At 40.9% G+C, this 13,200-nt stretch overlaps 2 protein-coding genes across 8 annotated transcripts in view; both read left to right on the top strand.

Moving 5' to 3' along the window:
* The first annotated feature begins 195 nt into the window (after positions 1-195).
* On the top strand, positions 196-2,262 carry LOC116687391 (beta-crystallin B3). The gene is made up of 6 exons (XM_032512745.1): positions 196-500; positions 853-934; positions 1,072-1,187; positions 1,313-1,445; positions 1,522-1,664; positions 1,766-2,262. The coding sequence occupies exons 1-6, from the start codon at positions 211-213 to the stop codon at positions 2,064-2,066; spliced, it is 1,065 nt and encodes a 354-aa protein (XP_032368636.1). The 5' UTR covers positions 196-210; the 3' UTR covers positions 2,067-2,262.
* A 1,164-nt stretch (positions 2,263-3,426) lies between these two features.
* cita (citron rho-interacting serine/threonine kinase a) overlaps positions 3,427-13,200 on the top strand; it is a 40,611-nt gene continuing 30,837 nt past the window's right edge. For all 7 annotated transcript variants that reach the window (XM_032512707.1, XM_032512708.1, XM_032512702.1 and 4 more), the window contains exons 1-10: positions 3,427-3,575; positions 3,853-3,975; positions 4,110-4,251; positions 4,911-5,086; positions 6,070-6,171; positions 9,647-9,789; positions 10,247-10,340; positions 10,425-10,631; positions 10,807-10,960; positions 12,112-12,301. In XM_032512707.1, coding sequence (XP_032368598.1) covers positions 3,874-3,975; positions 4,110-4,251; positions 4,911-5,086; positions 6,070-6,171; positions 9,647-9,789; positions 10,247-10,340; positions 10,425-10,631; positions 10,807-10,960; positions 12,112-12,301 — 1,310 coding nt within the window. In that variant the 5' untranslated portion in view covers positions 3,427-3,575; positions 3,853-3,873. The remainder of the gene's footprint in view (positions 3,576-3,852; positions 3,976-4,109; positions 4,252-4,910; positions 5,087-6,069; positions 6,172-9,646; positions 9,790-10,246; positions 10,341-10,424; positions 10,632-10,806; positions 10,961-12,111; positions 12,302-13,200) is intronic.

Genomic DNA, 13,200 nt, shown 5'->3' with positions numbered 1-13,200 from the left:
GTTTTTAACTTGTAGATATTTAAAACATTTTTGTGCAGCTTTTTCAACACTGGATGAAGGGAAAGGTAAAGAAACAGATAGAAGACAGGAAACTGGAGTGCAAGATAGCTGGGTGGGTCCAATACTGCTGAGTGAGACTGATCCCTGTTCATTCTTGGCTAGCAGTCAGTGTGTGCGTGCCCACTATAGGATCATGGTCAGGATGGCAGCATGGGCAGAGCTGGGCAGCTTTTGCCAGTGTGCCAGGGGCAGAGGGGCAAGCCTATTGAGAAGCACTGTGATGGACACAATGGGTGCGACAGACTTGCTGCATCAACAGGCTTTTTGCTGCTGTGGCCAGAAATAAACCATAAATACCCCCACTGGCCTCCAACGACCGCTCGCCAGGCCTCCACACCCACACACACCCTCACACTGAGACAGACAGAAAAGAGAGAAAAGAAAGAGGAAAGACGGAGAGCGTGGCTTGTACGTGGTGCAGTGAAGCACAAGCCATCCAGGTAAAAAAAAAAAAATCTCCGACAGGCCTTTCTTTTTTCATCTCTCCCTGTCCCCTCTTCTTTCTGCATCCAAATGCTTGCTTAAGTAGCATGTTGTGTGTGCACTAGTGTGTTATTCTTACATATGCAATGGACAAACTAGGATTTAAGTAAAGTAAACAAGTAAAGTGTGCAAATATTTTGCTGATATATCAGATTTGTGAACAGAAAAATTAAAACCAAGCAGTTTGGTCCTATCTGTGACCATGTTTTAAAGTATATGCAGTAAACACAATTTTCCTCTATAAATTCAATAACCTAAGAGTAAAAATCTATCTAATGCATTTAACAATGTAATTGCTGTGCTTTGTAGAGGCAAAATGACAGACCAGCAGGGAAACCCAGACCAGCTGCCTGCAGAGAAGGGCCAAGGAGGTTCTGGAGCCACATATAAGGTACCTAATTGAACAAAAATGTTGACTTCACACATTATGAATACATGCTCAAATTAAGATAAGTCAGAAATTCCATGCATTAAGACTTTGCTGATGGTGCAGATCATACATTATCCCACTCTCCATCTCTCTTGCAGTTGGCGGTTTTTGAGTTCGAGAACTTTCGTGGAAAGAAGGTGGAGTTATTTGGTGAATGTATAGATGTGTTGGAGAAGACGCAGAGAATTGGCTCGGTCATTGTGGAGTCGGGACCGTACGTAATCCAATTTTATCGAGTCCCATCAATTTTATTGCATCTGCATCCTGTTTTCTAGTTGTTTCCCTAGCTTAGGGTGAATGTGTGCATTTATGTGTAATGCGTTCTCTCCATATTGTCAGATGGGTGGGGTTTGAGCGTCCAGGTTTTGCAGGAGAGCAGTTTGTGCTGGAGAAAGGAGAGTATCCTCGCTGGAGCGCCTGGACCAACTGTATGAGTATCTACAGTCTGAGCTCATTCAAGCCTCTGAAAGTGGTCAGTATTAGCAATGTAATATTAGCTCATGTAACTTCCTGTTAAGCGTGATCAAACCTATTGTTTTTCTCTCTAGGACAGTGCAGATCATAAACTGCACCTGTTTGAGAATACAGGCTTTGAAGGTAAAAAGATGGAGATTGTGGATGATGACGTCCCCAGTCTGTGGGCTCATGGATTCCAGGATCGAGTGGCCAGTGCTAAGGCTATCAATGGAACGTAAGATGTAACCTTCCAAATGATAAATATAATTTATAGTAGATGTAATTGTTTTGTTTTTAAAGATATGTTACACACTACTCTTTCTCTTCCCTTTGAAGGTGGGTGGGATACATGTATCCAGGCTACAGAGGGTGCCAGTATGTGCTTGAGAAAGGAGATTTCAAGCACTGGAACAATTGGGGAGCCACTGCACCTCAGATCCAGTCCGTCCGACGAGTGCGGGACATGCAGTGGCACAAGAGAGGGTGCTATATTGCCCCTGCCCCTGCTCCTACACCTCCTAATCCTAATCCCACCCCCGACCCCACTCCCAATCCCAATCCCAACCCAAACCCAAAACCCAATCCCAGTCCTAACCCTGCTCCTAACCCCAAATCAAAAACTCAACCCCAACCGTAACACCACATTTCCAGCTCCTCCTACGCCAAACTGAGGGAAGCTAAAGGCTACACGCCAGCCCCCAATCTCTTCACTACGCCACCTGTTAGTCTAGAATATCTGACCATGCAATTTTGGAAAACTGTAACTAAATATAATGAACCATGTTAATCTGTTGGAAATAAAGGTTTTGGCCCTGATTTTGGTTATCTGCAAATTAATGTGTTATTTATTATGCCTAAAGGAATACAAGTGACATGTTTATTTAGAGTTTGTAATGACAGCATGTCTATGATGTTAAAAAGTAATAGTGACGATTTACACTGGGAAACAGCATTTAAAAGATTGTGGTAATTGGTTATATATGTAATGGTGATGTGGTTAAAGGAGCACTCCACCTATCTTACACATAAGGGTCACAGTACCAAAATGGGTGATGCCAAGTTGCATGGGCAGGCATGTTGATGAAAAAAGGGTTTGCAGCACCAGGGGAATGCAGGGTTGCAGGATGAGCACCTTTGACAATGATTATGACATCTTTTTTTAAGATTATTTTTGGGCATTTTGGCCTTTATTTTTGACAGGACAGATGAAGACATGAAAGTGAAGAGATAGGGGGAATGAAATTCGGAAAAGGCTGCAGGTTGGGAATTCGAACCCGGTCCCGCTATGTCGAAGAGTAAACTTCTATATATGGGCGACTGCTCTACCAACTGAGCTTTCTTATGACATTTTGCTGAATGTTAGAAAAGATCCACTTGTAAAGCAGGAGGATGCAAGGCTTCAAGCTTTTGGCCAATCTACTGATAGTCTTCAACCTTTATGACAACTGAAGTTCACTGGAGCAATCTGATCCAGAAGCCTGCAGGCAGATTGCAAATAGGCATGCCTGTATCATTTTGTATCTCTTTCTCTATCTCTTTGTATTTCCTTCTGTTAAGTTGAATTGAGTGTTAGAAAACGTGGAATATGGATGTGGTTTATGTATACGTTGATTTTTACATTACTTAATAACTGCAGTGTGTACAAAGCATTTTATTTATTTAAATATGGTGGGTTATTTACCTTCTATGGTCCAAAGCATCCCAAGTCAAATGGGCTTATTTCATACAATATAATAGTAGTAAGATGGTATTTCAGATCTGCAGTAACTGCATCTGTCAAATGATAAATTTTCATAATCAACTTTATATTACTCTTCAATTCTAATGTTATATTATTGTCATAAACGTGTTCTCCTTCCGTTTTGCATGAATCGTTCTCATAGATTGTTCTTTGTTGTGTTGATCAACTGGCAGAGAGAGGGTCTGAAACATCAGTCATTGGTTTAAAACAATAGCTGGACCCGCCCAGAATAATCCAGTGGCCCAATCACACGCCACCTTGATTTAGCAGGGTCGAGAAGTGGGCGGCGAACGCGCAAAATTTGAAAGTTGACCGGAAACAACGTTTATCGAGAGGATAACAGTGTGCTCCCTAGGCTTCTGTGTATATTAAACACTAAATTATAATTATATGCATGGCAGTCTGGTGAGTAATCTCATAGCGTACATTTTGGTCAATGTAAATATAACTGAACGACACTTAACGTTATATGCATGTCGCGCCAACGTTCTTGTTTCTTAGCGAAGTTAGCAAAACGCTAGCCAACGCTAGCATGCTAAAGGGACACATTGTTGACATTTGTTGACAGCTTTTCCCTTGGTCTTCTTGTAACCACAATGTAGCGTTAATCAGTTAACGTGTTAGATTAAAGTATGTAACGTTACTTGCTTTGACTTCGACCTACTATATGTCATTCGCCCAGGTTATCTGTTGTTAAGAAGCTATGTTGAAGTTCAAATACGTGAGTCAGGGAAGCCTGAAAACGCTGCCGTCCTCTGCGGACCCCATCACCATCCGCAGTTCGCGACTCAACCAATTGTTTCAGGTAAAGCTATGTATATCTTAGATATCTAGATTATATTAACTGTTCATATGCATTGTCTTAAACAGTTATAACCGTCTGTCGCAGCAACTGTCAGTAGGTGACTTCCTTTTCCTGTGTTTATGTGTTCTCCCCAGGGCCGAGTCAGCCTGTGTGGGCAGCAGGGAGGATGCACTTTAGGTCGGGAAGAGTTTCTGGAGGCTCTGCTGCTACTATACCAGGAATGCATCTCCCCAGAGCTTATGAAGATACATCATGTGGCAAACTTTGTTAATAAGTGTAAGCACACATTTTACACGTGTAGTATTTCATTGTTAGTTGTTGTTGTTTTTAGGCCGCCCTCATTAGTTGATACGTTCTGCATTGTATCAGTTTGTTGGTTCAGCTTTTAAAACATGCCTATTTATGGTTTTTGAGCTGCTTTTTAACATCATAATTATTTTTTTTCTGTTTCAATAATAATAATAATTTATTAATCCTGCAATGGAAATTAGAAATGTTTACACTCTGTTGTTATTAGTATACACATTACACACAGGCCTGGATTACACACACATGCTCAGTACCTATACATGCACTAACGGAGAGATGTCAGGGTGGGGGGGGCTGCTCTTGGAATGGCGCCCTGAACAGTTGGGCGTTCGGTGCCTTGCTCAAGAGCACCTTGGCTGCACAGTTTTTACAGTATAAATTGACATCCCTAAAAGAGAGCACTAAAATTCTGATTCCACAATTTGCAAATATAGACCATAAAAACAATATTGGTATGTTATTTTCAGCACCAGTCATATATCATGTATATACCAATACTAAACTAATAGAATGTAGTTTTGCACTTACAGTACTTTTACAGTTTTACCTCCTGAAAGTTATTTCACTTCATTTCTCAGGAACAATGGGTGAAAAACCTCCTGTGTGTTTTTGTGTTTGTGAAACAGTTTCCGAAGTGGTCTCAGAGCTGCGAGCCATGCAGCCTGGTCTTTCGGACTTTGAAGTGTGTGCCGTGGTGGGTCGAGGCCGCTTTGCCGAAGTCCAAGTAGTCCGGGAGAAGGCCACTGGAGATGTTTGTGCACTGAAAGTCATGGACAAGACAGATTTACGCACTCAAAAAAATGTAAGTAACTACTGTAACAGAGTACTAAAACATAGAAAATAGAAAGTTTTTTTCAGTTTTTTATATTAATCATTTTGCTTTACCATACAATAGGCTTTTTATACAGTTGACATTTTATGACACTGTAGTGAAAACACAGGTATAAATGATACAATTAATGATTACAGAATTCCATTTAACGTCTTTGGTTTTAGGGTCTCAGTATTGTGCATGCTGGCTCACTGTCATGGCGGACACATAGGCATTGTTAATGTTGTTACTTACATCTGTGCTTTTCTGCTGTGGCTAGTTAAAATGCGCTGTGAAGAAAGCCTGTTTTGTCTGAGTATTTCTTTCAAGCAGTATCAACAGCCGAAGCCAAGCTCAGTTGCTCTAAGAGTTATGATTTATGGGCTCTAAAGGTTCATGAATGACTTTAGAGACACATTTGTTGTAATCATTACAAAGGCATTTAAATGAACTAAAGAGTTTTAAGAAAAACGTAAAAGTTGCAGTACGAAAAAGTCCCACTGGAGGGTGCTCTAGGGTTAAATAAAACATATACTGTGGGTACATTATCTCACAGCTGGGCTCTCTGGCATGTGAGAAATATAATAGATCTTAGTCATAATAGTATATAAACGGTGACAGGAAGGTATCTGAAGTGAGCATTACAATGAACAAAAATATTTTGTTCATGCCACCTGTGACTACTTTGCATAATTTGACAAAAGGAGTTCTCACTTATTAAACTAGCAACATGAACTGAAGCTAGGTAAGGAAGTCATGAAATCTTGGTGTCAAAATGTTTGGTGTGTGCGTTAAGATCTCCTTAAAATTACATGTAATCCCAATTTAAGTCTTAAAGATGTTAGCTTTTCAGTATTTTAGACAGATGAGTTTATGTGGCTGATACACTGCTCACAATTATATATTGTGCTGCACTGCTGTTTTATTTATTTAATGTATACGTGCTGATGGCATGCCTTTTTAATTCTTCTCAGGTGGTTTTTCATGAGGAGGAGCGGAAGATCTTGGCTCTTAACAGCAGTCCCTGGATCCCGCAGCTTCTCTACGCTTTCCAGGATAATGAACATGTCTACCTGGTAAGACTGCATGTTTATTTCTGATCTTGAGGATGGACTGAAATTTCTATTTTACGTAAATTTCTCCTTGTCAGAAGAACGTTTTAAGGGTCTTTTGCAAACTGCCATAGGCCAAAGGGGACTAATTTGGTAATAACCGTAACAAGAAAATTGCAAACCCGGTGTAGTGCTTGATGGGTGTATTATACATTTGAATTCTTAGTCTTTATTTTATAAAAGACAACACACATTAATTACTTTTCTGTAAATGTGCCAGTGTTAGCCAGCGGGCTTATTTTCAACTGTAGTCCTTTGGTCAGATGATTTTAGACCAGAGCAACAGGAAACAGAAATATTTGTACAGAACAGAAGTCAAGAAGACACCATACAGACTGCTAGAGCTACAAATACGCTTTCTCAGTAAGCCATGCAGAGCTACAGCAAGCCGCAAAACATAGCACAGTTACACATCAATCAATCCCTAGGTTCTTTATAGTACAGACCTTTATGTTATTATGAAGGTTGGAAGGCACTTCAGTCAGTAATTGAAGTATACTTACTAAAACATTATGCCACTGTGGTCCCTGGCTCAACCAGAGAGGCTATTTTAACTGCAGATTTGTGTATTTTTTTTTTTTTTTTTTTTAATATATATTTGTATTGATTTTTCACAAACAAACAAACACGCCCAGCCACTACCAACATACAAAACAGGGGAAAAATTATCCACACACACAAACCGCACATCACATGTTACATCACACAATGTACATCACCGTTTACAACAAAACACATACATAAAAAAAAAAAAAAAAAGAATTCAAAAGAATTTATGACTTGGTAAAGACAAAATGTGGTCTCCCACCCTGCAACAGACAGATTTGTGTATTTTTTTAATAAACCCCTTGCAATAAACTTACCAGTGTGGGGTACAATGGTCTCCATTCCAAAACAGATCTGAAGTAATTTAATTCACACACAGTAGCACCTACCATGGTATGGTAAAAGTGGTTGCAGTAGAAGATTCCAAATCAAAATGTACTTAACTGAGCTGAAACCTGTGTAGTAGCAGTGGCATAGAACGATCCACTGAACTTTCCAATGGTGACTGTTAAATATGTTAAATGTCATTATTTTGGTTGTTAGTTACTTAATTTTAAAGTTATGCTCATTTATGCTGTCTTCATAATCAATGTATGTTCAAGCATTTGGGAAATATCCATGAAAACCACAGTCAGGTGAGAGGAGATGAACAGTCAGGATATGTTCATCTTGCTGAATTCAAAAAGCAGAAGCAAGGAAAGTGGTTGATCTTCTTAAAAAATGAAGGAAATCTACCTTCAAACAACTCCAAAATTACCCAGAGGGCCCAGCTATGGTTGTTCAAAAATAGCGTCAAAGTTATCTGCTTCTACAACCGCAATGTCTTGTTTAATGCACAACATGCTAATAGCTAATGTTTTATATAAAGATTTTTTCCCCCACTTCCTTTCACAGCTGGGATTTCCAGAACGTGACTTACAGTTAAGTTCAGATAAGTCAGAATAGTGCATGAGTTGCTACAGGAAGGGTTCTGAAGTGAGCAATTAAAGGAGCAACTTGTATGTTTAAGAAGTACTTTGAAGCGGGTGGGAAATGATTAGCCTCTTTCAAAAGTGAAAAAAATAATCCCCAAATAGTTGTTGTAGTATTGTTGGCCTGCAGGCTAGCCGCCAGTACAGCCAAGAGTCACCAGGGCTTTGTTCAGATAAACAACATTATTTAATGCTTGCTACTCCACTCGAGAGGACGTCTGCTGCAGTCTTTTGGCCTGTAGCTGTAACACTGTTCCGGTCAAAAGTGACCGATTTACACATTCCCTGCACCATTAATATGGCATTTTTCATAAGATTGCCTCAATACCTTATGATATCCTTCACAAAAGGCATTTAACACCTTAAATACAATGTGACTACTTTCTTTGAATTTTGAGTGATTTATTCAACTTGGTCACACTTTTTCTTTGTTAACGGTCAAAAATGACCGCCATAGGAAATGAATGGGAAGGAGTATAATTTTCGTCCAGGATATGCAAGACATCTCCACTCACACACTCCTACAACTTTTCTTTGCTTGTACCACACACACACACACACACACATACACACACACACACACACACACACACACACACAAAATAATAATAAAAATACTTCTTGTCATTTTTATTGGTATTTATGTTAAAATTGGTTATGTTTAAAGGTTAAATTAAGGAATTAAGTAGCTAATTGCAACTACAATCACAAGGTCACATTTCGGTATCTACAACTGAGAAAAAAAAGTGAACAATCAAGCTGAGCTAACTGTTTCCCCAAGCTTCCTGTGTTTCACATATAGGCAAAACCCCTTCTGGATATCTGTACTTAATGTGGATATAGAATTGATAGATGGTTTTCTCCTTTGACTCTGGTTAAGGAGGCAACCAGGCACAATTTCCAAAATGTTAGTGTCTTCTTAATAGTCTATCTTCAACCGTGAAGTACCGTGTCCTCCCTTAGAGAGTATGTCCAGTGTAAGCATCGTGAAGGCTGTTAACCTCACAAAGAATCTATATGTGCTCTGATGACCTAATAGACTGGCTGAGGATGCAGAAAAAAGCCTTTCCTGCCGAGCCAAGCTGTGTACTGTATACTGCCCTTTGTTTTTCTTTCACTCACCCTCTCCTTATACCTTTCTTCATGCCCCCCGCATGTCTACATTCTTTATCCTCTCCTCTCTTTTCACTCCCCTTCTGTGTCACCCCGCTCCCTAACTGAACAGGGAGGAAAATACAAAGCATCCATCTTTATCCATGTGTCAGAGAGGCACCCAGTCTCCTTGTTGCTAGGTAACACTGGAGAATGCACCCGTTCATTCAGACTCGCCGACCATTCATGCACCAGGGGCTCTCTCGTCTGTCGTGGCTCTATGGCTGCCACCGTATAGCTCAAATTCACCTGACCAATGCCTTTCATCTCATGCAGACAGCGGAAAAGAGAACTTAAGTCAAACATGAGTCGGGTTGATCTGTTGATTTGTGTTTCCAAACATTAATGATGCTTAATGAAATATCTTTTTATGTTGTGGCATGTTGTTTTGACTGTAAACATGTGTCGTTTTAGGCTGTGATCTCAGATACACAAGGATGATGTAGTTATTGTTGGTGTATTTTATTTAGCGCTTTAAGACCAATCATTTGACTGCAGTATCACAGACAAATCTGCAATAGTATTCAGTGTTACATAACTGAATCTATAATGAGGAGAACCACCCTAAAAGCTTAAACTGAATACAGCTTTGATGTGAGCTTAAGCACACGTGGTCTGACACTTGTAGCTTTGTTTTTATTTCTAAATATAGGCATATTAATAGGCATCCATAAATGTTTCAACAGCATGTGATATAATTAATTAAAGTTGTAAGTTCCGGCCATAGTTTGATACTACCAGTTTCTGACTGCACACAAATGTGTCTTCAGGCGATGGAGTACTTGCCAGGCGGTGACCTGATGTCCCTGCTAAACCGATACGAAGATCAGTTTGATGAGTCCATGGCGCAGTTCTATTTAGCTGAGCTGGTAGAGGCCGTTCATGCTGTCCACCAGCTGGGCTATGTCCACAGGTAAGAATCCCACCTCTCAATTATGAAGACTTGACATTTCAAGGCTTTAAGGAACAACACAATTAAGGAAGTAAGGCTAGAGATCTTAAGTTGATATTTGTCCATGCCAGAGTTCAAATGAGCTTTCACACCACCCCCAACAAAACGCTCCAGGCTTTGGTTAAAACAGACTGCACAGCTCAGGTGTGACAGCAACTCGCAAAATGCCATTCTTTGTTTGCCTTTTGTTTTCACTGGAAGGCCAAATACACATAATTCAGGAAAACATGACCTGAACATGAGATATGTAACATTGTAATTTAACCTGGAGCACTCAGGATGATGTTATGTAATACAAAAACATTGCTGGAGTTTACAAATGTATTCCATTATCATCAGAGCGGTAGACATATTACAGTACTCAGGCAACAAACAGCCCTGTAAAAGCAGTATCAAATTCTTAACTATCCACTTACAGAGATATCAAACCAGAGAATGTTCTCATTGATCGGACTGGTCACATCAAGCTGGCAGACTTTGGATCAGCTGCCAGGCTGACTGCTAACAAAACAGTAGGTAGATTACAGAGTTGCCCTATGTATTAACTCCAGTATGCTTGACAGTGACATCATCATATGTTATTAATGCATTTCCAGGTTGCAGCTCCCACTGTCCCTGTTGGGACCCAAGACTTCCTCTCACCCGAGGTCTTGGCATCCATTAATGGGGGCTCTCACAGCACCTATGGGGTTGAGTGTGACTGGTGGTCCCTTGGCGTCATAGCGTATGAGATGATCTATACCAGGTCGCCTTTTTCTGGTGGTACTTCCACCAAGACAATACACAACATCCTCAACTTTCAGGTACTGTCATCTTGACATTGATCACTGGTATCTGATCTGAAATGGTCTACTGTTGACTGCCTATTTACCATTACCAGTGTACTCGATGAAAATATGCAGTCTGATTTACCTGAAGCATAACGTGATCAGTTAATGTGTCATGTAATAAATGCTTGTCAATGTTTTTTGCCCCCAGCGTTTCCTTAAGTTTCCAGAGGAGCCGCGGGCAAGTAAGCAGGTTGTAGACCTGCTACAGAGCTTGCTGTGTGGAGCCAAAGAGCGTCTGGGTTTCCAGGGACTTCGCTGTCACTCTTTCTTCTCCAGTGTAGACTGGAACCACTTAAGACAAGGTGTGGAGATTCCTCTCCCTTGAGACATTGTTCTTCTGTCTCTCCAGCAAAAATGTTCAATTTAGCTTGAAGTGACACAGTGTCGCTCTAATCACGTTATTGGACAGATGATCTACAACTAGTTGTCAAATATAAATGTTTATAATATACATTGGTTTACTGTGTTTGTGGGGTTGCACATAAACAGCAATCATGTTGCCAGTGGTGTTGTCGATGGTAAAATAATGAGATTATTTGCGCCATTGGCAGTAGGCCAGCTCTTTTCTGAAGAGAAAGGGAGGGAGGCATAGATAAGAAGCGAGGCAGAGTAAATATCTGCTACTCATCTGCTTCTTCTTCAATCTTTTACGCTAGCAACACCAGACACGCTCGCTAGGGCAGCAATGCATTTGCGTTTGTTGGGATGTCATTGTTTCCATCCAATCTGAGACTGCACCAAAGGACGAGTTTGGCATTTTCACCTGATAAGCATGAATGGGAAAACCCCATTTAACACCCATAACATTCACATTAACGGACATTTTCAGTGAAGCATAGTCACATTAAAGAACTGCAGCTCAACAGAGTTTCTGCAATCCACACTTGTAGCTTTATGGGTGATCAGTGTTAATTATGCTGTGCGGAAAACCTCATGTCTTCAGATGAATAATAAGTTTTTGTGCCTATATGTGTTGAAGAGAAGATTTATTAATTTTTTTAATTGTATTAATGTTTTTTCTTTGAGTAATAAATATCAAATACAATAAAAAAAATCATATATAAATGTTTGTATGTAAAGAAAAATATAGAGTTGACTTATTGTTAATTGGACACAGATAGAGCTTTTATGCTTCAGCTTTGGCTCCAGCTGATTAGCTTGCTCTACTGCAGTGAGGGAGAGCGAGTGTGCATGTGTGTATGAGAGAGAAAGAGCGAGCGAGGGAGGGAGGGAGGGAGGGACGGACAGAGAGTCAGCATGTGCATCAACGCGCGACTTACCGCACTCTAGGCTCCCACAGCTCTGCTCTGTTCCTCCTCCCTTCCTTTCTCTTCCCTTTCTCCTTGTTGTGTTTTTTATTTAAATCATTTTTTTTTTTTTTTTTTTTTTACTGCTTTGTTCGTTGCTGCCTTTTTTTCCCTTGCCCTCTCTTACTCCATCCTTTCCCCTGCAGTTCTCCCGCCTTTCGTTCCTGCATTGCACTCTGAAGATGACACCTCTAATTTTGAGGAGCCGGAGCAGGCAGCCCCCCGGCCACCCTCAGCAGCCCAGCGAGGAGCTCTGCCAGCGGGCTTCCAGGGCCAGGATCTGCCCTTTCTAGGCTGGTTCTTCAGCAGATCGTTGACAGCATTGGCCAAAACTGAGTAAGTGCTACCTGTTTACTTGGCATTGTTTGGCTTTTTTCTTTTTCTTTTTTTCTTTTTTTCTTTTTTTCCTCCAAAGGCGACCCCTTTTTTTTCTGTAGTCAACGCAGAGACCTCCTGCACACACCTCTCTAACACACCTTTGTTGATTAAAGACCCCATGCTACCTTGGGCTGCTGTTCTGCCATTAGACTCCTCATTACCTGGGCAACAAATTCCAGGTAGCCCTGTTTCAGGTAACCTAGTGTGGTGCCCTGGCCAGTTGGTGTTATGTCCCTGTCATTAGTGTGTGCCTTATGCTGTGTCAGACAAGGAACAAGGGAGGGGAGGGATCCCCCCGTTCTCCAGTGCTCTCTCCTTCTGATTCCTGTTTTTATGCTTTGGGATCACACATAGTTGATCCGATGCATAGATAGATAGATAGATAGATAGATAGATAGATAGATAGATAGATAGATAGATCAAATGAATGGACCAGAGGATGTGAGCTGGCGTTATCTTGCCATCGGCGCTGATTGGTATGCAGCTGAGTGTGTCAATGAGGATTGCTGAGAGGTGGAACCCCAGACATAGACACACTCCCACCCTCGCTGCTTTTATTGTGCTTTCTCTGTTACTGTGCAGCATAATGGGCTTCTGACTTTTATAGCATGGGTTTTGGGACTGTAATTATCCCTAATAGTGTTTGGCTTCATAACCTCTGATAAGAATGCAAGAGGATGGGTTTCAATTCTGTAGCCCCATGGCAGTGCTCTAGCAGGTTAATGGTCCTGGAGACTGCGGATCATGACAGCTGCAGCAACAGAAAGGGAAGAAAAAACGTTAGCAGATTAGACGGGGAAAAGGATGAGAGCTCAGATTGGGGGAGAGAATCTATTTCTATGGTTACTACCGTGATG

This window comes from Etheostoma spectabile, chromosome 4 (genome assembly GCF_008692095.1).
Source record: "Etheostoma spectabile isolate EspeVRDwgs_2016 chromosome 4, UIUC_Espe_1.0, whole genome shotgun sequence".
In the NCBI taxonomy this organism is placed as follows: Eukaryota; Metazoa; Chordata; class Actinopteri; order Perciformes; family Percidae; genus Etheostoma; species Etheostoma spectabile.
This window is presented reverse-complemented; position numbering and strand designations above follow the sequence as displayed.